The following is a 22,970-nucleotide window of genomic DNA, read 5'->3' as shown; positions in this document are numbered from 1 at the left end:
AGGACGTCTAACTTGTTTTTGCAGCAAGTGTTTTGTGATGTGATATGGCCAAAGTTGTGATGAATGATGAATGATATATGTGATGTATGAGATCATTTTCTTGTAATAGGAATCACGACTTGCATGTCGATGAGTATGACAACCGGCAGGAGCCATAGGAGTTGTCTTTATTTTTGTATGACCTGCGTGTCATTGAGAAACGCCATGTAAATTACTTTGCTTTATTGCTAAACGTGTTAGCCATAGTAGTAGAAGTAATAGTTGGCGAGCAACTTCATGGAGACACGATGATGGAGATCATGATGATGGAGATCATGGTGTCATGCCGGTGACAAGATGATCATGGAGCCCCAAGATGGAGATCAAAGGAAGCTATATGATACTGGCCATATCATGTCATTATTATTTGATTGCATGTGATGTTTATCATGTTTTTGCATCTTGTTTACTTAGAACGATGGTAGTAAATAAGATGATCCCTCATAATAATTTCAAGAAAGTGTTCCCCCTAACTGTGCACCGTTGCGACAGTTCGTTGTTTCGAAGCACCAGGTGATGATTGGGTGTGATAGATTCCAACGTTCACATACAACGGGTGTAAGACAGATTTACACATGCAAACACTTAGGTTGACTTGACGAGCCTAGCATGTACAGACATGGCCTCGGAACACAGAAGACCGAAAGGTCGAGCATGAGTCGTATAGAAGATACGATCAACATGAAGATGTTCACCGATGTTGACTAGTCCGTCTCACGTGATGATCGGACACGGCCTAGTTAACTCGGATCATGTCATACTTAGATGACTGGAGGGATGTCTATCTGAGTGGGAGTTCATTGAATAATTTGATTAGATGAACTTAATTATCATGAACTTAGTCTAAAATCTTTACAACATGTATTATAGATCAAATGGCCAACATTGTCCTCAACTTCAACGCGTTCCTAGAGAAAACCAAGCTGAAAGACGATGGCGGCAACTATACGGACTGGGTCCGGAACCTGAGGATCATCCTCATAGCTGCCAAGAAAGATTATGTCCTACAAGCACCGCTAGGTGAAGCACCTGCTCTCCCTGCAGAACAAGACGTTATGAATGCTTGGCAGACACGTACTGATGATTACTCCCTCGTTCAGTGCGGCATGCTTTACAGCTTAGAACCGGGGCTCCAAAAGTGTTTTGAGAGACACGGAGCATATGAGATGTTCGAAGAGATGAAAATGGTTTTTCAAGTTCATGCTCGGGTCGAGAGATATGAAGTCTCCGACAAGTTCTTCAGCTGTAAGATGGAGGAAAACAGTTCTGTCAGTGAGCACATACTCATTATGTCTGGATTACATAACCGCTTGACTCAGCTGGGAGTCAATCTCCCGGATGACGCGGTCATTGACAGAATCCTTCAGTCGCTACCACCGAGCTACAAGAGCTTTGTGATGAACTTCAATATGTAGGGGATGGAAAAGACCATTCCTGAAGTATTTGCAATGCTAAAATCAGCAGAGGTAGAAGTCAAAAAGGAACATCAAGTGTTGATGGTGAATAAAATCACTAAGTTCAAGAAAGGCAAGGGTAAGAAGAACTTCAAGAAGGACGGCAAGGGAGTTGCCGCGTCCGGTAAGCAAGCTGCCGGGAAGAAGCCAAAGAATGGACCCAAGCCCGAGACTGAGTGCTTTTATTGCAAGGGAAGTGGTCACTGGAAGCGGAACTGCCCCAAATACTTAGCGGACAAGAAGGCCGGCATCACGAAAGGTATATGTGATATACATGTAATTGATGTGTACCTTACCAGTACTCGTAGTAGCTCCTGGGTATTTGATATCGGTGCAGTTGCTCACATTTGTAACTCAAAGCAGGAGCTGCGGAATAAGCGGAGACTGGCGAAGGACGAGGTGACGATGCGCGTCGGGAATGGTTCCAAGGTCGATGTGATCGCCGTCGGCACGCTACCTGTACATTTACCTACGGGATTAGTTTTAAACCTCGGTAATTTTTATTTAGTGCCAGCTTTGAGCATGAACATTGTATCAGGATCTCGTTTAATACGAGATGGCTACTCATTTAAATCCGAGAATAATGGTTATTCTATTTATATGAGAGATATGTTTTATGGTCATGCTCCGATGGTGAATGGTTTATTCTTAATGAATCTCGAGTGTAATGCTACACATATTCATAGTGTGAATACCAAAAAATGTAAGGTTGATAATGATAGTCCCACATACTTGTGGCACTGCCGCCTTGGTCACATAGGTGTCAAACGCATGAAGAAGCTCCATGCAGATGGACTTTTAGAGTCTCTTGATTACGAATCATTTGACACATGTGAACCATGCCTCATGGGTAAAATGACCAAGACTCCGTTCTCAGGAACAATGGAGCGAGCAACCAACTTGTTGGAAATCATACATACTGATGTGTGCGGTCCAATGAGTGTTGAGGCTCGCGGTGGCTATCGTTATGTTCTCACCCTCACTGATGACTTGAGTAGATATGGGTATGTCTATTTAATGAAACACAAGTCTGAGACCTTTGAAAAGTTCAAGGAGTTTCAGAGTGAGGTTGAGAATCAACGTGACGGGAAAATCAAGTTCTTGCGATCAGATCATGGGGGAGAATATTTGAGTCACGAATTTGGCACACACTTAAGAAAATGTGGAATAGTTTCACAACTCACGCCGCCTGGAACACCTCAGCGTAATGGTGTGTCCGAACATCATAATCGCACTCTATTAGATATGGTGCGATCTATGATGTCTCTTTCCGATTTACCGCTATCATTTTGGGGCTATGCTTTAGAGACTGCCGCATTCACTTTAAATAGGGATCCGTCGAAATCCGTTGAGACGACACCATATGAATTATGGTTTGGGAAGAAACCTAAGCTGTCGTTTCTAAAAGTTTGGGGATGCGATGCTTATGTCAAGAAACTTCAACCTGAAAAGCTTGAACCCAAGTCGAAAAAATGCGTCTTCATAGGATACCCTAAAGAAACTGTTGGGTATACCTTCTACCTTAGATCCGAAGGCAAGATCTTTGTTGCCAAGAATGGATCCTTTCTAGATAAAGAGTTTCTCTCGAAAGAAGTAAGTGGGAGGAAAGTAGAACTTGATGAAGTATTACCTCTTGAACCGGAAAGTGGCGCAACTCAAGAAAATGTTCCTGAGGTGCCTGCACCGACTAGAGAGGAAGTTAATGATGATGATCATGAAACTTCAGATCAAGTTGCTACTGAACTTCGTAGGTCCACAAGGACACGTTCCGCACCAGAGTGGTACGGCAACCCTGTCTTAGAAATCATGTTGTTAGACAACGGTGAACCTTCGAACTATGAAGAAGCGATGGTGGGCCCGGATTCCGACAAATGGATGGAAGCCATGAAATGCGAGATAGGATCCATGTATGAAAATGAAGTATGGACTTTGACTGACTTGCCCGATGATCGGCGAGCCATAGAAAATAAATGGATCTTTAAGAAGAAGACAGACGCGGATGGTAATGTGACCATCTATAAAGTTCGGCTTGTCGCCAAGGGTTATCGACAAGTTCAAGGGGTTGACTACGATGAGACTTTCTCACCTGTAGCGAAGCTGAAGTCCGTCCGAATCATGTTAGCAATTGCCGCATTCTATGATTATGAGATATGGCAAATGGACGTCAAAACGGCATTCCTTAATGGTTTCCTTAAGGAAGAATTGTATATGATGCAGCCGGAAGGTTTTGTCGATCCTAAGAATGCTGACAAGGTGTGCAAGCTCCAACGCTCGATTTATGGGCTGGTGCAAGCATCTCGGAGTTGGAACATTCGCTTTGATGAGATGATCAAAGCGTTTGGGTTTATGCAGACTTATGGAGAATCCTGCGTTTACAAGAAAGTGAGTGGGAGCTCTGTAGCATTTCTCATATTATATGTAGATGACATACTTTTGATGGGAAATGATATAGAACTTTTGGACAGCATTAAGGCCTACTTGAATAAGAGTTTTTCAATGAAGAACCTTGGAGAAGCTGCTTATATATTAGGCATCAAGATCTATAGAGATAGATCAAGATGCCTCATAGGTCTTTCACAAAGCACATACCTTGATAAGATATTGAAGAAGTTCAATATGGATCAGTCTAAGAAGGGGTTCTTGCCTGTGTTGCAAGGTGTGAGATTGAGCTCAGCTCAATGTCCAACCACGGCAGAAGATATAGAAGAGATGAGTGTCATCCCCTATGCCTCAGCCATAGGGTCTATTATGTATGCCATGCTGTGTACCAGACCTGATGTAAACCTTGCCATAAGTTTGGTAGGTAGGTACCAAAGTAATCCCGGCAAGGAACACTGGACAGCGGTCAAGAATATCCTAAAGTACCTGAAAAGGACTAAGGACATGTTTCTCGTTTATGGAGGTGACGAAGAGCTCGTCATAAAGGGTTACGTCGACGCTAGCTTTGACACAGATCTGGATGACTCTAAGTCACAAATCGGATACGTGTATATGTTGAATGGTGGAGCAGTAAGCTGTTGAGCTGCAAGCAGAGCGTCGTGGCGGGATCTACATGTGAAGCGGAGTACATGGCAGCCTCGGAGGCAGCGCATGAAGCAATTTGGGTGAAGGAGTTCATCACCGACCTAGGAGTCATACCCAATGCGTCGGGGCCAATCAAACTCTTCTATGACAACACTGGAGCTATTGCACTTGCCAAGGAGCCCAGGTTTCACAAGAAGACCAGGCACATCAAGCGTTGCTTCAACTCCATTCGTGAAAATGTTCAAGATGGAGACATAGATATTTGTAAAGTACATACGGATCTGAATGTCGCAGATCCGTTGACTAAACCTCTCCCTAGGGCAAAACATGATCACCACCAAAACTCTATGGATGTTCGATTCATCACAATGTAACTAGATTATTGACTCTAGTGCAAGTGGGAGACTGTTGGAAATATGCCATAGAGGCAATAATAAAAGGATTATTATTATATTTCCTTGTTCATGATAATTGTCTTTTATTCATGCTATAATTGTGTTATCCGGAAATCATAATACATGTGTGAATACATAGACACCAACATGTCCCTAGTAAGCCTCTAGTTAACTAGCTCGTTGATCAACAGATAGTCATGGTTTCCTGACTATGGACATTGGATATCATTGATAACGAGATCACATCATTAGGAGAATGATGTGATGGACAAGACCCAATCCTAAACATAGCACAAGATCGTATAGTTCGTTTGCTAGAGTTTTTCCAATGTCAAGTATCTTTTCCTTAGACCATGAGATCGTGTAACTCCCGGATACCGTAGGAGTGCTTTGGGTGTACCAAACATCACAACGTAACTGGGTGACTATAAAGGTATACTACGGGTATCTTCAAAAGTGTCTGTTGGGTTGACACGGATCAAGACTGGGATTTGTCACTCCGTATGACGGAGAGGTATCTCTGGGCCCACTCGGTAATGCATAATCATAATGAGCTCAAAGTGACCAAGTGTCTTGTCATGGGATCATGCATTACGGTACGAGTAAAGTGACTTGCCGGTAACGAGATTGAACGAGGTATTGGGATACCAACAATCGAATCTCGGGCAAGTAACGTACCGATTGACAAAAGGAATTGTATACGGGGTTGCTTGAATCCTCGACATCGTGGTTCATCCGATGAGATCATCGAGGAGCATGTGGGAGCCAACATGGGTATCCAGATCCCGCTGTTGGTTATTGACCGGAGAGTCATCTCGGTCATGTCTACATGTCTCCCGAACCCGTAGGGTCTACACACTTAAGGTTCGGTGACGCTAGAGTTGTATAGATATGAGTATGCAGTAACCCGAAAGTTGTTCGGAGTCCCGGATAAGATCCCGGACGTCACGAGGAGTTCCGGAATGGTCCGGAGGTGAAGAATTATATATAGGAAGTGCAGTTTCGGACATCGGGAGAGTTTCGGGGGTCAACGATATTGTACCGGGACCACCGGAAGGGTCCCCGGGGTCCACCGGATGGGGCCACCCATCCCGGAGTGCCCCATGGGCTGAAGTGGGGAGGGAACCAGCCCATAGTGGGCTGGTGCGCCCCCCCCCCCTTGGCCCCCTATGCGCCTAGGGTTGGGAACCCTAGGGGAGGGGGCGCTCCACCCTCTTGGCCGCCGCCCCCCTAGGAGATCCCATCTCCTTGGATCACGACGAGTACGACTCCCTCATCCCCGTTCTTTGAACGCTTCCGCTCGCGATCTACAAAGGTATGTAGATGCATCCGATCACTCGTTGCTAGATGAACTCATAGATGGATCTTGGTGAAAATGTAGGAAATTTTTTTGTTTTCTACAACGTTCCCCAACAAGAGACGACATGGAGGAGGTGTCACATGCGAACGCGATTCCCTGAACCACCCCGATGCACCTGAGGGAAGTGAGGTCGGGCGTGAGCGGGGCTCGCGCGGCTCATAGGGAGGCGGAGCTCGAAGGATGGGGAGAGGGGAGGGGCAAGAGGGTGGTGGTCGAGCCGCTGAAGCAAGCACAAAATAGGCCGTCCATGGCGCGTGAGGGAGAGAGGAGGTCCAGCGGTGGAGGATCTCACCGGTAGTGGCAGGGTCGCCAAACCTGTGGTGTTGTTGTTGACTGGCTGTAGCAGAGATGAGGCGTGGCGAGAAGAAGATAAGGACATCTCCAAGACGGACCCGCAAACCACCCGCATCCATCCGAACCGCTTTGTCCGGATCACCGAAGCCATTTAACGCGATCTGTATCAGTTTGCGGGGCGGTCCGGACATTTTTTCTCCTGCAAATTGGAGACAAAGTGAGGGGAGCTTTGCGGGAGCCCGGACACCCGAAATGTAGGACTTCGACACCACGGCCCACCCAATCCTCCCTCCTGGTCCCATTCCCTTCCACTCCGCGGCCTTCTCCCCCTTACTTTGCATCCGCACCCTCCATGTCCGCCACCGTTGTTGTACGTCTCCGGCCGCCACAGAGGCGTTGTCGGACGCCCGCAACCAGCACCAACGTGCCCGCTCGCCTTTTACGGCGGAGTTGTTCACCCTGGAGCCGTTTGTACCCAGGTACACTCTGCCCCCTGTCGACGACCTCCATGGCGGACACCACACCCAACAGGTGTTTGGTCAAATGACATTGAGCCTTTTTTCAAATGCTATGTCGTTTTTTAGAGTACGAAGGATGGTGAGCTACTCGACAATGGAGGATGAGTTGTTGTGCGATTCGTGGCTGGCTGTATCCACGGATTTCGTAGGCAGGAGCAGAGGGGAGCCCTTCTGAGAGCAAGTGCATGAAAAGTTTCACACATAAAAGTACATTGCGCCCTATGACATGTACATCATTCAACAATGCAATGTGAAGTCGTTGTCGTATCGCTGGCACGCTATCTAGATTTGCGTCACCAAGTACTGCAACATGGTTCGTCGGCTCGAGGCAAGTTGGCCATTGCACGCGGTAGAGGACGAGATCGTAAGTTTTACTTCCTCTTGCTCAACTTGTTGATTGATTCATTCACTCAACATTGGTCTACACGTCATATGTAGTCCGCACGCGTTGTCGTGGTGTATCACAAGACAAAGGAACGGGTATTTACGTACACACATTGTTGGATGAAGCTGAAGGGACAGTATGCATGAGACGACATGATCCGTTGATGAAAAACTTGTTGGACATCTGGTTTATCTAGTCGAATTTGAGACATTGCTGTACTAGACTTATTTACATGTTACGTGTGGATGATTTATGCTATTTTTTATCCGAATTTCGATGAATATGGGCCGGTTTGCATGAGTTTCCTTCGGTTAGTTAAAATACGGAACGTGGCGTCCTCCCGCATCCAGCCAGCTGATTAGAATCATTTTCTGCAAATAACCAGAACCTTGGGCTTCATTCCGGTTCGGGTTGAGACGTCTCCAATCCGACACGCCCTTAATCTCGTCTTCATTCCAACTTAAACGCATTCGTGGTAGAGCATCACACTCACACAGCGATGAAGACAAGCTCCCCATACTGACAGCCAGCAGTGCCCAGATTAAGCTCTATAAATGAAATTAGCCCTCATTTATGCAACTCCCCATCACTTGCTCTATCTCGAGTTAGTGACACAAGAATATTTCCCTGTGCAGTCTTGTGCTAGCTGCCGTGTCTGCCAGGAATGGCCGACGGCGTCCTTCTGACAACCGCGCCGGCAGCGCTAACACTGGTGTTCTTGCTGTTCTTCGGCGCCGCGCACGGTCAGCTTCAGATGGGGTTCTACTCCGACTCCTGCCCCGGCGCCGAGGACATCGTCACCGCCGCCGTCCAGGAAGCCGCCGCCTCGGACGCCACCATCCTCCCCGCCCTCGTCCGCCTCCAGTTCCACGACTGCTTCGTCAGAGTGAGCGCAGATAGCCAGGCTGAATGGCCCATGCAGTTAGCCGTGTCGATGTCAGGGTAGCAGTGAGCGAGTGATTCAAGTGCGTGGCTGCTGCAGGGATGCGACGCGTCGGTGCTGATCACGAGCGCGGGCAACGCCGCGGAGGTGAACAACAACAAGCACCAGGGCCTCCGCGGCCTGGACGTGGTTGACCGCGCCAAGGCGGAGCTCGAGGAGCAGTGCCCCGGCGTCGTCTCCTGCGCCGACATCATCGCTCTCGCCTCACGCGACGCCATAGCCATGGTACGTACGTCATGTTAACACGAGGTGTTCGACTCGTGCCGCATGCACGCTGTGTTTGTCTGTAGTCTTGTCGGGAACTCGTGATGCGCGGTGCCACTGACGATCGAGATGCTGCTTGTCTTTGTCTGACGCGCGCCATAGCAGACCAACGGGCCGTCGATCGAGGTGCCGACGGGGCGGCGCGACGGGCTGTCGTCGAACGTGCGCGACGCCGACGTGCTGCCGGACGTGAGCGACTCCATCCAGGTGCTCCGCTCCAAGTTCGCCGCCAGCGGCCTCAACGACCGCGACCTCGTTCTCCTCACAGGTACGTACATCGCTCACGTAGTGCGTACGCGCGCGCATGCACGTCACACGCTGACACGCGACGGCGTCCTCCGCCGCGACATGCAAATGCAGCGGCGCACACGATCGGCACGACGGCGTGCTTCTTCGTCAAGGATCGGCTGTACAGCTACCCACTGCCGGGCGGCCGCACGGGGTCGGACCCGTCGATCCCGGCGGCGTTCCTGTCGGAGCTCAAGGCCCGGTGCGCGCCCGGCGACTTCAACACGCGCGTACCGCTGGACCGCGGCAGCCAGGGCACGTTCGACGACTCCATCCTCCGCAACATCCGCGCGGGCCTCGTCCCCATCGCCTCCGACGCGGCGCTCGAGGCCAGCAACGCCACCGGCGCGCTCGTCGGCGCCTACCTCGGCGCGGCGTCTTCCAGCTTCTCGCAGGATTTTGTGGCCGCCATGATCAAGATGGGCACCATCGGCGCCATCACCGGCGACGCCGGGGAGATCAGAGACGAGTGTTCGGCGTTCAACACGAACTGATCGACACGTCATTCCTATAATTCATACGAATGATCGCATTCATATTACTGTAAATCTCTCGCGGAAACATGAATTCATTCAGATAAAATTAAGTAAATTGGCATGATTTCTCCTCTGTATGTGGTGGGATTTAGATTGCATTTTCATCGGATTGACGGACGAGTTGTTAACAACGTGTTTGATTTCTAGTGGCAAGAACATGCAGCAATTAATGCGCAATGCAAAGGAAACAAAAATCGCAGAAAAGATGAGAATGGGAGTACGTACTCCGGATTAAGTAGCGGCGTGTTGGTTTGAGCTGTCTATATTCGGTGCCGATTTAATGTTCTCAAGGAAAATATGGCGCCCATGCATGCATGTGATTGCACTGTGTACTCCAACTGTGTCATAATCATGCATCGCACAGTACTACAAAGTACAAACTTATCACAGGAACAGTGGTAAGAGTACCAAATGGCGGTGAGTGAGTGTATGGTTACTATTGACGTATCTGCCTTCATCAGTTAATCACCGCCGGAGGGTGCTGCCTCCAGCTAAAAATACTGAATAGATGCAGTGCCATCTGAAAACTTCATGAATTTATAGTTATTTTTATTGCAAAATAACTTCTGCATTACTCAAAACTTAGGAATTACAATCACATATTCCAAGACATCCCATGGATCAGACCCTAGCCATACAACAATTCGGCATTGAGATCTGCCAAAATTTGCATGGTGTATAGTTTATTATCCAAAGATCTGAATTTAACATTATAAAGTAAATCCCATGCATTACACATGTTCTTGTAAAACCAAAACTCATTGAAATCTTTCTCCATATGGACCCTTGCAATCGCTAGTCACCGGGTAGCATCCGTCGACGGGTGTTTCTCTTCCTTCAAGACCACATCATCGAAATCCTCGCGGTGCACCGGAGCACTAGCCTCTTCATCATAGGTCGCCTTCTGCACACCCAGCCCAACTAGATGCATCGAAAGTCACGACATAACAAAACCCTAGCACCTGATCCAGCCGTCGAGGGACCCCACAACTGATCGCCAAGGTCTGGCAGTGTCACAAAGGATGCCCCTTAATCAGTCCGAGCAAGAACTACCGTCGGGGAAGATCAGACGGGAGGAGATTGCTTGACGACAACTATGGGAGCACGAGGAGATAAGCTGGCAAGAGGGAACGGCATGTGATTGCCGAGCTATAAATTTGTAGTATTATTTGATAGAGATGGCGAAGGGCCATCATGTGAGAATCTAATAAAGAGTGATGCTGATTGAACCAAACATAAATGGAAAATCCAACTGCATACGCAATGGATGGGCGCTCAAAACTCAAGTAGTGTATCGATCCAGTAAGCATTTTCTCCAAGCCACCCTCTATATAGTACTCCCTCCGTTTTTAAATATTTGTTTTTCTAGATATTTCAATAAATGACTACATACGAAGCAAAATGAGTGAATCTACACTCTAAAATATGTCTATATATATATCCGTATGTAGTAGTTCATTTAAAATCTCTAAAAAGATAAATATTAAGGAACGGAGGGAGTAGCACAAACGAAATAACTGTGTTTAACTTTCACCAAAGTTAAGGCTGTAAATAGTGCAATTTCATGCATGGTACTCTAAACTTTTAGGTGGCCGTGATTCATCAAAAATTAACAAAAGCGTACAAAGATGTGGTGGACAACATAATGAGCGCATGCAACTACTGGTACCTCCATTGCCCGTGCGGAGCAAAAATTGAGTAACAACACTTGAGGCTCTGGAAAACTTTTTTAAGTTGTTTGTACTTTTTTTACATTTTACATACGTACATTTTGTTACTACGGCGCACGAGCAGGATTTGCGGCCGCAGTTTACTTGTGCACGTCACGTGGGCGTGTAGCACGTCCATCCAGTGGTGCACGCACACCGATGAGTGGGTGCATGCATGCGTTGCCGGCGGCCGCTGGCTGACGGCGCTAGAGGCTGCCCTGTCGGTGGCAAGTTGCGCGCTCCGGTGTGCTCACGGTCACGGGGCTCGGCATTTGCACACAACGCGACACGGCCGGCGTCACGGGCGGGAGGGATCGGCTGGCGATAGAACGGCTACCAAGTTCAAAACTTCAAGGGCGTGTTTGGTTGTATGCAGCGATTTTACCTGCATTATATGTGTTCTTTTACGAGTCTGTCTGAAATAAAACACCCTAAAAATCAGCATCTACACATAATTTGGTTGTTCGTATCTAGGTTGGCTGCATTAGAGAATCAATATTGACCCGCTGTTCGGTTGGCCGCGTTGCAGTAGGCACACAAATCACACACCGTTTGGTTGCATAAGGTGTTGTCACCACTTCTCATTAGTGATGATCTTACCACATATATAATCTAAACATAGTTTCAATCCTGGCTAGAAAACAAATCGCAATTGATCCTAAGTACTAACAAATGACAGTACAGATTATTAAGACTCATATGGCTGAATAGAGGAAAACTCATCGACGCTAACTAGGTGGAAGTTTATCCTCTTCCTCTTCTTCTTCCGCTGTTGTTTCTTCTTCTTCTAGCGCCCGCAGCTCGCCTTTGTGGACCGCGGCCCAGTGCTACCTGACACGCACTTTGTCAGTTTTTTTTCATTTGACTGTTAGGTCATTGACGAGTTGACCAATTGACATTTGTAAAAAAAGTTTATACATTTAGAAAATGTTCACTTATTTTAAAGAGTTCACGATTTTGATTTTGAATAAAGTTCATGAATTCATAAAAAATATTATCATTTTAAAAAAACTCAAGATTTTAAATTTGAAAAAGCTGTGAATTTAGAAAAGTTCATGAAATCGAATGAAGTTCGCTCATTTGAAAAATATAAGTTTACTAATTCTAAAAAGTTCATGAATTTTGAAAAATGTTCGCGCATCTGAAACAAAGTTCACTAATATGAGAAAAAAATGTGGATTTGATAAAAATGTTCATGAATTTGATAAAGTTCATAAAGTTGAAAAAAGTTCATGATTTGAAGAAAAAAAACACAAAAAGGAAAAACCTCTAAGGAAAACCGGCCAAACAAACACATTGAACCAACATGAAAAAACGGCTGAAAGCTACTACTCCCTCTATTCCAAAATATAATGCGCCCACGCTTTCTGAGGTTCAGCTTTGACCATAAATTTAACCAACGAGACCAACTGCGGCGGGAGAAAAAATTATATAATTGGAAACTTCTTTCGAATACGAATTCACTGATATAATTTTTGCTCCCGCCGCAATCGGTCTTGATAGTTAAATTTATGGTAAAAATTGAACCACGGGATAAAGAAAACACTACATTGTAGAATGGAGGGAGTACTTCCTCCGTTCCAAAATAGTATAAAGTTAGAAGGAATAGAAGCTTCCTAAAACAAGATGTAAAAACCAATTCGGCAGCCAGATACCCGCTCGAGCTTCGCGTTCGCGCGTAACGCTTTGTATGGGCCAGTCCATATATAATCTATGGAATGGGGGTGTGCGCTCTGTACCATTATAAAATCACTAATTTAAGAGTACTCATCGCAAAGATCATTTCACCTTCTCAGATTGTGGGGCGCTGTATGTGCGTTACTTGTCGTAACCTGAGAGTTTTCTCATTTTTAGTAGATCCGTTTATTCAAAATCTTTTATCTGTTAAACTGTGTGTCCGAATCTTGAACCGTTTTTACCATTGGATTTCTCGCATCGAGATCTTTAAAACTAGATCCATGTTGATAGGTTTTAACAAAAAAATCCATGAAAAAACCCGAATCAAAAGCATGTCTTCTTGTTTCCAAAAGAAGCGCGACCGTGCCTCTCGCGAAATCACAACAATCATGCCTCTCGCGGAAGCAAAACCGTGCCTCTCAAGAAAGAAAGAAAAACAGAAAACATGTTTTTTCCTTTCCGAAAGAGACACGGCCGTGCCTCTCGCGAAATCACAACCGTGTCTCTTGCGGAAGCAAAACCGTGCCTCTCGTGAAAGAAAAAAAAACAGATATGCATTTTTTTTATTTTCGAAAGGCACGACTGTGCCTCTCGCGAAAGAAAAAACCCAGAAAACATGTTTTTTCGTTTCCAAGAGGCATGGTCGTGCTTCTCGAGGAAGCAAAAAGAAAAAAGAAAATGCGTTTTTTCACGCAATTTTTTTTTTCATTTCTTTACCCAAAAGCTAAGAAAGACCGATGAAAAAACAAAACGTCGAAAAAAACTAGAACAAAAACCGTTTAAAAACCGAAAACGCATGCAGAAAATCAAAAATAACAAAATGCGAATGGAGCACTCAGAGTGCGACACATGGCGGGGCGACTGAAAGCGCGCCAAGTGACGTTGATGGTTGCGAGGCTCCGGAATGAGCGCTCGTCAACTAGTTGCTCCCGTACCATTTTAACGGACACCGAAGGCACCAACTAGAAAATGCGAAAAATTTACCGTGCAATCGCTAGGGATAGCCTCGTATGCGAGGCCCAATGGGAAGGAGAGAGGCCAGTATTTTTTTCTGGTTATATATACCCCTATATAGTATGCGAATAACTTTGAAAGATGATCGTTATATGAAGCTAATCCGACGATGCAGAGATGGCAAATCCGAGCACTGCTAGCCGTTGGATATCATCTACATTCCACCAGATTTTGCCACATGTACAATCTAGAAAACTTCATGGTTAAACTTAAGCATAATGCACAAACCTCAAACACACAAGCATTTCTCCTTTGTTCTAGAATCTTTGTATCATAGTTGCTCAATTTTTTTCTAGATGGATTGCCATTATTTGTTTTTACTTTATGCTTTACAACGCACAATTTCATGAATCTTAAAATAGATTAGCTTTTCTATAAAATTAATTGATTTTGAATGAGATGAACTATAAGAATTAAACGAACATCTACATCATCATATATGACTCAAAACTTACATGCTATAATGTGGTATTTATTCATATTTTGTTGCCAAATCCCATACGTGCAATGCAAGTGTACCTTACTAGTTGGTAGTGGTTTCTTAAGCAGCTTCTTCCGTTTTGTGTCAGGGTGATATTTTCTAGTCTTTCTTCCCATTTTATTCCACCAGCTTTCCACTTGTTGTTCCTTTTCCATTTTATTTATTTCCTCTTCCTTTTATATTTTTCTTTCTTTTGAAAATGTTCGTGAGTATTTTTTAGATGTTCATGATTTTCGGATAAAATGATCACCTATTATGACAAAAACCTCATGCATTCAAAAAAATACTCAAAATATTTACTTATTTAAAAAATAGTTTACATTTAAGAAACCATAATTGCAGAAAAATCATAATTATTCCAGAATGTAACTTTTTCTATATAATGTTCACAAATTTCTAAAATTACAATTTTTATAAATTGTTCGCATAATGTTCAGACATTTTTTTAAAAGTTCACACATGTGGATAAAAATATCCACTAAATTTCAAAATGTTCACATGCCCTTTCTAAAAAATGACTGTGCAACTCTATATAGTGAATGGAGTAAATGGAGAAGAATATTAAAACTCAAAAGATTACAGTGCTCGATAACAGAAACAATGACAAAGCGCCTAACATATGAGAGACCTTGATGGCGCACATGGCGCGTCATGGGCATGTCATTTGGGTTCGACCGTTTCTTCTAGATTGAGTGTTTTTTCTTGGTTTGCTCTTGTTTCTGTGCCGGTTTTTGAAAATGGAACAACTATGTTTAACATTTGAACAAACATTTATGTACATATTTTGAACAAACATTTGTAGAGAAATGGCAAATGAAACTACCATGGAACGTGCAATACAAAGTGTCATTTTGCACCTACAATAAAGCTGTCATGACCTACTCAATGAAATTATCATGACCCTTGATGTTTTTGGCCATAGCAAATTATGATTTTGATGCCATGGAAACTTATCTTCATTTCTTCAAAAGCATGGCATTTTTGTAAAAGTAACATGGCATTTTTTAAGAACATGGCAAAATTATTAATAACATCATGACATTTTTTATTATTAACATGTAGTTTTTATTATTAAAATATCAGCATTTTTATCTATAGCACGCCAAATTTATTTTTAATGGCATGCCAATTTTGTTTTTGATTCATGGCAAATTTTGCTTTTTGTGTTTTTTTTACACCAAGAGATACACAGCATGGTGATTTTAGTTTTTGCATCATGGCATTTTATTACTTAAGAGCGTGGTACTTTTACAATTAAGAGCATGGCATTTTATTATCTATAGCATGGTAAATATATTTTTAAATGTATAGAAATTTTAATTTTTGAATCATGACACTTTAGTTTGTGTGTTTTTGGTTTTGACAAAGAAAACACACATCATGGCAATTTTAATATTTGCATCATGGCATTATTTTTAATGTTATGGAATTTTTATTGTGGAAAATATGAGAATTTTGTTATCTTATACACGACAAATTTACTCTAAATTTTCTTAATAACAAAGAATTTTTTGCCATATCTTGAAACTGTTTGTTTTTAGCCCGTGGGAAAAATAAGAGAGAAGTGTTCCGAAACCATGGCAATTTTTTAATAAATTTCCATGGCATTTTTGTAAAAATAACACGACAGTTTTAGTAAGATCATGGCATTTTTATTATTGTGAGCATGGCAATTTAATTAATAAGATCGTGACATTTTTTATTGTTAAGAGCATGTCATTTTTAGTATTAAAGATCATGGCATTTTTTTCTATAGCATGGTAAATTTATTTTTAATGGCATGGCAATTTTAATTTCTGAATCATGGCTATTTTTGTGATTTTTTTTGACAATGAGAAATACAAAGTAGGACAATTTTAATATTTATATCATGCCAATTTTATTATCTAAGAGCATAGGTTCTTTTCCTATTAAGAACATGGCATTTTCCTATATGTGGCATGGTAAATCTATTTTTTCAATGCATAGCAATTATAATTTTCTAATCACGGCAATTTTATTTTGTGTGTTCTTTGTTTTGACAAAGAAAATACACACCATGATAATTTTAATATTTGTATCATGGTATTCACTGAGAAAAGCGCTCCGATAATGCGGTCCTAATCCCCGCAAAAAAAAAAGATAATGCGGTCCTAAAAACACGGGTCGTAGGAGAAAGAACATCCCCGACGCGCCTTGTCAAATTGATCAGGACTAAACAAACCCACACGCTCCTGTGGCGAGGATCGTTTCGTTTTCTCCGTCGATCAAAGCTGGTATCGTCTTCAAAACCAGCAGTCGCTAAAAACTTATATCGTCGTCAAAACCAGCAGCTTGAGCTTTTGACAACCGTACGTGTCCATGCATGCCATGCACGGGCACGTGACTCCGGAAGTCGAATTTACCAAAACCACGCGCCGTAGCTAATCCGCAACCGTTCAGGTCGTCCTTCGTGCGCGCTCCTTCAAGTGGCCGCGCTGCGGCATGCACCGACCGTGGCTGCCAAGACTGGCCGCGGCGGTCGACGGTGACGAGACGAGACCGGGCTGGTTGAGCTCATGTATTAAATATTTGGTAAAAGTCTATTTCTCATCCCTAAATTATTGACTTGACTCACTTTTCTCTCTGAAAGACTAGCTAGGAGCTCCTAGAACTTGGTCTATGTTGATTAAACGAATTGGTAAACAAATTTCAACTCAGAGAAGACACGTTTGGAATAAACACCGACCGAGTAGTAAGAGCGAGCTAGCTCTGGTCGCATACATATATATCAGGGTTCAGACACAGGCTTAATTTTTTTTTCTTTAGGTGCCCCTGCGTCCATATACGACAACATGCACGCATATACACTCATCCTCATGAATGTATATACACACATTTTATCTTTATGAGCATCTTCAAAAGACTGAGCTTATCTTTTTATATTAACAACATCGTCACAAACATCTCATAGTTAACGGACATGCCATGTCACTGAAAGAGTTGCACCAACAACAAATAACTGCACTTAGTAAGGTCTGCATGCATCTAATTTCTAGCATGTGCAAGAAAGATGCACTCGATACTCTCTGTCAGTTCTGAGTACTTTTCTCTACATGTTTTGACACTAAACCAACAGACCGGTTGATAGTGGCTGGCAACAACAAAGTACGTTAATTGCCGAAGGGAAATCCATAGCACATATGGAAAAATTGCCACGAACTTAAATTTAATAGCATGGACATCCGATCACGGTAAGAAACACATACTCTGGTAATGATCGCGGGAAATATCTGTTGCATCGGTGCTTGTGGTGCTACTGGTGCACCAGACCTCCGTAGCACATTTTAAAATGTTCTAAAAATGTGAAAACAATTGAGCACATTCACACAACATTAATGTTTGCTGTCACAAAAATGATAAATCTAACACTGAATAATATGTAATGTAAGTTGGGCTTTAGACTTGGCCCATTACTACATTGATGTCAAATTTATTATTTTTATATATTGAGAAATGTTTCAAATTTTGATTTGAAATTTTACGACAACAAACGTTGATGCTGTGTGAATGTGCTTTTTTTTACATTTTTTTGAACAATTTAAAATGTGCTAGGAGTCGTTCCCGTGGCATGCATACGAAGTCGTCCACATCACTAGCAACCATGACAAAATGGGGTGAATAGTGCAGACAAGGTAGAGTGATGCATCTACTATATACGAATCTATACGGTTGTACTACGCGAGATGGTAAAAGAGGAAGGCACGCATGCCATATCCTTTTTCCTGTCTTGAACTTAATTGGTACTGGTAGAATTCGAACCAAAAAAAAGTCTGAAACATGTGAGTCGGCGTGTTTGACCACATGCATGCTACGTTTTCACCTACGGCCAGGTATTCGATTTCACGTTTGAACAATTGAACGGCGCTCGGAAGAACTTTTAATCCTAGGTTGGTGAGGCAAGCATTAATTACATGGACTCGGTGCAAGCCGACACGTACGGTAAACCCAAAGTCGGTGTAAAGAATTTTTCATAAATTTCGGTGTCAAGTCTGTTGTTCAGAAGTCTTCTCTTCGCGGGGTCGGTACAGCTAGAAAACCTGTTATTTTCGTGTAGCTGTGGCTGTGGGCGTGAACCAGCTCTGCACGTTCGTGCCGGCAACCTACGTTCGTCCATACGCTGATGTGCAGCATTAAAACAACGAAACTTCTTCATTCCTGCCACCAGCGGCAACAAATGAGTTTTAGCTAGATATTGACCGGTAAACCTTTGACCGCTATTTTGGATATCTACAGCTCAGCAAACAAATTTAAACATATTTCACTATTTTAAAGGTTATCAAACCGTTTTAATAATACTCAAATTCTTCGCAGAAAATAATACTAAAATTAGTAGCGTGAACTTTCTGTTGCGCCGGCATCTTCTAGTTCTTGCCCTGATGGCAACAGGAAAGTCTATAACTTGATCTAGCAAGCCTCCGTGGCTCACTGGATACGGGTTATGACGATGGAAGGTTGTCTCCGGGGGTCTAGCTACATATGCATGCATGCGTCGCGGGCAACTTGCTCGGCGCGCTACATGCCCGTTGTGTGACATGGAGGAGGAAGATGACTTCAACGCGTTAATAACATGCAGTAATGCAGCACGTCTCTGGGGCTATGGCAAAAGTATGGCTGATATCCAGAAAAGAACTGATCATTAACACCGGAGAGGAATGGTTATTACATCTTCTACCATGTACTCCCTCCGTTCGGGTTTATTGAGCCCCGGATGAAGGGAGGCAGGGAGCGTGCCCGCTCCTATTAGAGCATCTACAACCGGACCCCTTAAATCCGTCTCAAACGCCCGGGCAGGCTGTCCGATCATGATTTTTTGACTCAGACAGGCCTCTCAAACGGCCCTCAAACGACCAGGCTAACCGGTACCCTTCATATCCAGCCCAAATATGGGTCGCATATGGGGCCGCCCGGGCACACCCGCCACGTCGGTCCCGGCTCATGCTGGCCCACCCGACCCCACTTACATTCGTCCCCATCCTCTCGTCGAAGCAAACCCTAGTCATTCCACTTCACTCCCCTCCACTCCCCTCTATCACCCGAGCTCATCTCCGGCGGTTTGCGACCTTCTCCGCCATGGCAGGCAGCGGATCGGACTTCGACCAGTCCGGATCCGTCGACTGGGGTGTCGTCCCGTGTGGGTTGGAGGTGGCAATGACAGTCCGCATTGCACTCCGCCGCTCTCGGGAGGACAGCGCCCGGCCGACGGACGGATCCGTCTGCCGCGACACCATAGCATCGGCTCACTGGGCGCTTGGGTCCTCTGGTGCTGGATCCTCGCGGTCCCAGCCGGAACACCTCTCCTTCTCCCTCACCGGTCGGGCAGAGTATGAGTCCCACCGGGAACGGGCGGCCCAGCGTGGGAAGGAGAGGATAAGGGGCGTTGAGGCCCGTATCGCGGCGGAAATGGCGGCGGCGCGGGCGGCCGCAGAGGAGGAAGCCATCTGCGCCCGTATTGTGAGGAAACGACAGCGGAGGAACACGCGCGCCCTTGTCCGTGAGTAGAATCGGGCAGTCCATGCCATGGCCGGACTGCCATCGAAGGAGGACAAAGAGGACAACGACAATGAGGACAGCTCCGGCGACGAGCAGATCCGGCTCGATCCATACTACGTCTTTGACCGGTACTTCCGCGAGAAGGACAACAAGGGCGCCGGGAAGGGCAAGGGCAGCCGTGGATGAACTCCACCATAGCTAAACATGCCAAATTTTGGTAGTCCGATGGCATGTTTAGTGTAGTGTGATGGAGTAGTCGGACGATGCGTGTGCGTCGACGTAGTTGCATGAGTTTGTATGGATTTGAGATATGGTAATTGAGGTGTCCGGATGTGGATTGAATTTTTCCAGGAGCGCGCGTCCGGTCAGTGGACGCGTCCGGGCGCGTCCGTGGGCGTGTGAGGGGCCGGATTTGCCAAGTCCGGCTGTAGATGCTCTTAGGCCCCTTCATCGATATATTGTTCGTCTTCTGAAGCGTACTACTAAATTTCATTGAGGCTACTTATAGTGGAGAGTACCATATACTAGCATCATGCACATGATACTAGTGTATGTATGATATTACCTTCATAGCCCATAGTATCATAGAGATCATATTTATTGTTATGCATGACACAAAGTAGTATAGCATTTAACATAATACTGTATCTACCTATGTTCCTCTAACCTCCTCTCTCTTTTTTAATTATCTGCCACATCAACATATTTGTTATTTCCGAATGCATGATACCATTTAAGATGCCATCACTATGGCCAGCCTGAAGGACTAGTACTCCTCCTAGCACAACGCCACGGCTAGCCAGGCAATGCATGCACTTCTAGTCCTTCGATTGGCGCATCCATGCACCATGCAGCATCCAAGGCCGGGAGAAAGTAGCAGCATCACTGTGCGCGTGAGCTGGCGCCGGCTTCCAAAGCATCATAGCAAGTACAATAGCAGGTTTATAGCCCGCTTACATGCCAATTTTTTCTATGTGAAGAAGAGAGAGATGAAAAAATGAGAGGAGTGGGCTTGATGCAAGTGCCTAGCTATATGCGGATTCCTAGGTGATACAATAAATATGAAGAAAGAGATGGAGAGAAGATGAGAAAAGGTAGCATTCTTATAGCCAGTATAGCTAACCTTATTGTATGAGTGGCTATAAGTGGTGGCTCTATATGACATGGCAACCTCATATAGCCAGCATTTTGCTATACTATTAACCATGCTCTCATGAAATTAAATGGCTGCATTTTCAGGGAATTAATCATCTTGCCTTGGTACCTATGATTTGGTCAGAGGCCTAATAAACTTGGACGGAGGTAGTACCCGTCTGATGTGCGAGAGATGATTAGTATGCTCATATTAAGAATCTGGCACCTCCACAATGAATTGACTCATGGTAAGGATACCTCCCCCCACCCCCACCCCCACCCAGCGGGAAGCACGGAAAATTTTCTTGTGCAGTTACCTCAGCTCTATCCGTCTGACTACGAAGTAGATTATCAGAGAAGAGGCTCCAACATATGTCTGTCCAGGCTCAGCAGGGTAAGGACCGGCATCCGGATCCTCCTTGGGTGTCGTCACTAGCGAATTGGCTTGCTTTGTCGGTCGATGGATCATTTTCCCCAGAGTAAGGATCGGTTGGTGCATGAATGATCCTCCGAGATCATGGAGGTGTTGTTATTTTTGCAGCATGTTAGTTGTTGTTCTTCTGCAATAATGCACTTGAAGCTGAGATAAAGGCACTCATGATTGGAATGTCACTTGCCCTCCAATGGTCGTCCCTTCCGATTCTAGTGCAATTTGATTTGGTGGGTGCCCTCTCTGCAATGAAGGATGCTTTTCTCGACAAATTGCCATACGGTCAACAGGATAAGGAAATCAAGCATTTTATGCTAGATAGGGAGTTTAAACATGCCAATGTCACTAGATCTCAAAACAGGGTTTCATGTTGTCTTGTTAATTATGCTTGTAAGACACGTAGCACCGCCTGTTGGTTGCAATGTGGCCCCCTTTCATTCATAATCTTGTGTTAGCAGATTGCAGCCCTGATTCTATGGAATAAAAATCCCTTTTACTCGCAAAAAGACAAATTAGTAGCATGTTTTTCCTTGACACGGCACCCTTTTCCATAAGAGCATGTAAACCGTTATATGTCCCCACAAAAAGAGTAGCATACTATATGTGATCTTATAGATCAATGAGACAACCACCTAGAGGCTTGAAAGACAAAGATATATGTTAGCAAATATGCTAATAGAACATTGCAAAAAGTAGACTTAGCGTGTCTACCACAAGCTCGAACTACCTGTTGCATGCCTTGTGGCATGCATTCGTAGGAGTTTTACACTAGAAAATGACCGGTGTAATAATCCCATTTGGTCCGGGTTGTGTTTCGTAGGCCTGCTTTCTTTCTTTTCTTTTCCATTTTGTCCATGCTGTCACGCCTTGTACCTTTATAAAAAATATCCCCATCGATGAATTTACCAGCTTTCTTTCGACGATAGAAAATACTGTTTAATCAGTATACGGGATTTAAAGAAAACGAAATACAAGTCAAGAATATGATTAATTTGCATACCAACATGTGATTGGATGGTTAGGAGGACAGTGATATCCCCAATCCATCAGACTTGGCATTGGGGTTCGTATTTTTTTGGATTTATTTCAGACCTTCTGGCGATGTGCGTTCAGTGAGAGGAGACGTTTCCATCGACAACGAATGTGTCCGTGGCGACTTCGTTAATCTCAACATGATATACCGGCAGTCTCTCGGAGGTGCTCTTAGAGATAAAGTGTGCGTGCGTGCGTTCATAAGGGTGAGTGTATGCTCGTGTATGTGAGCGACTTCAAGTGTAATGTGTTCAAATGAAAAAGAATATATCTTTTTAATATGATTAGTTCCAAATAAGAAAGGCTCCCCCCCTCTCCTCTCCTCCCCTCCCGCGACGCGCCCGCGCGCGCCCGGAGGGCTCCCTGCGGCCGCGGCCCTCGGCCCCGCCTCCCTCCCCTTCCCCCCGCCGTCGCCGTCGAGCTCCGTCGGGCAAAGCCCGGGGGGCGCGGCGACGGCGGGCCCTCCTTCCCCATCCGCTTGG

The 22,970-nt window shown here is 44.8% G+C and overlaps 1 protein-coding gene across 2 annotated transcripts; it reads left to right on the top strand.

The window, feature by feature from the left end:
* The first annotated feature begins 7,897 nt into the window (after positions 1-7,897).
* On the top strand, positions 7,898-9,567 carry LOC119355634 (peroxidase 43-like). 2 transcript variants are annotated; one of them, XM_037622463.1, is made up of 4 exons: positions 7,898-8,355; positions 8,452-8,637; positions 8,779-8,944; positions 9,037-9,567. In XM_037622463.1, the coding sequence occupies exons 1-4, from the start codon at positions 8,134-8,136 to the stop codon at positions 9,456-9,458; spliced, it is 996 nt and encodes a 331-aa protein (XP_037478360.1). In that variant the 5' UTR covers positions 7,898-8,133; the 3' UTR covers positions 9,459-9,567. The 2 variants fall into 2 exon arrangements, with proteins under 2 accessions (XP_037478360.1, XP_037478361.1); XM_037622464.1 differs by having other exon boundaries at positions 7,899-8,355; positions 8,782-8,944.
* Positions 9,568-22,970: the final 13,403 nt, after the last annotated feature.

The sequence above is a fragment of the Triticum dicoccoides genome, chromosome 2A (genome assembly GCF_002162155.2).
Source record: "Triticum dicoccoides isolate Atlit2015 ecotype Zavitan chromosome 2A, WEW_v2.0, whole genome shotgun sequence".
Classification (NCBI taxonomy): Eukaryota; Viridiplantae; Streptophyta; class Magnoliopsida; order Poales; family Poaceae; genus Triticum; species Triticum dicoccoides.
The sequence above is the reverse complement of the archived record's forward strand: the minus strand, read 5'-3'. Positions and strand labels throughout refer to the sequence as shown.

Excerpts from the sequence above, each read along its gene's own strand:
- LOC119355634 (XM_037622463.1), top strand. The coding sequence starts at position 8,134 with ATGGCCGACGGCGTCCTTCTGACAACCGCGCCGGCAGCGCTAACACTG. Across the intron at positions 8,638-8,778 it reads CACGCGACGCCATAGCCATG|CAGACCAACGGGCCGTCGAT; the intron begins GTACGTACGTCA and ends CGCGCGCCATAG. Across the intron at positions 8,945-9,036 it reads CGACCTCGTTCTCCTCACAG|CGGCGCACACGATCGGCACG; the intron begins GTACGTACATCG and ends ATGCAAATGCAG.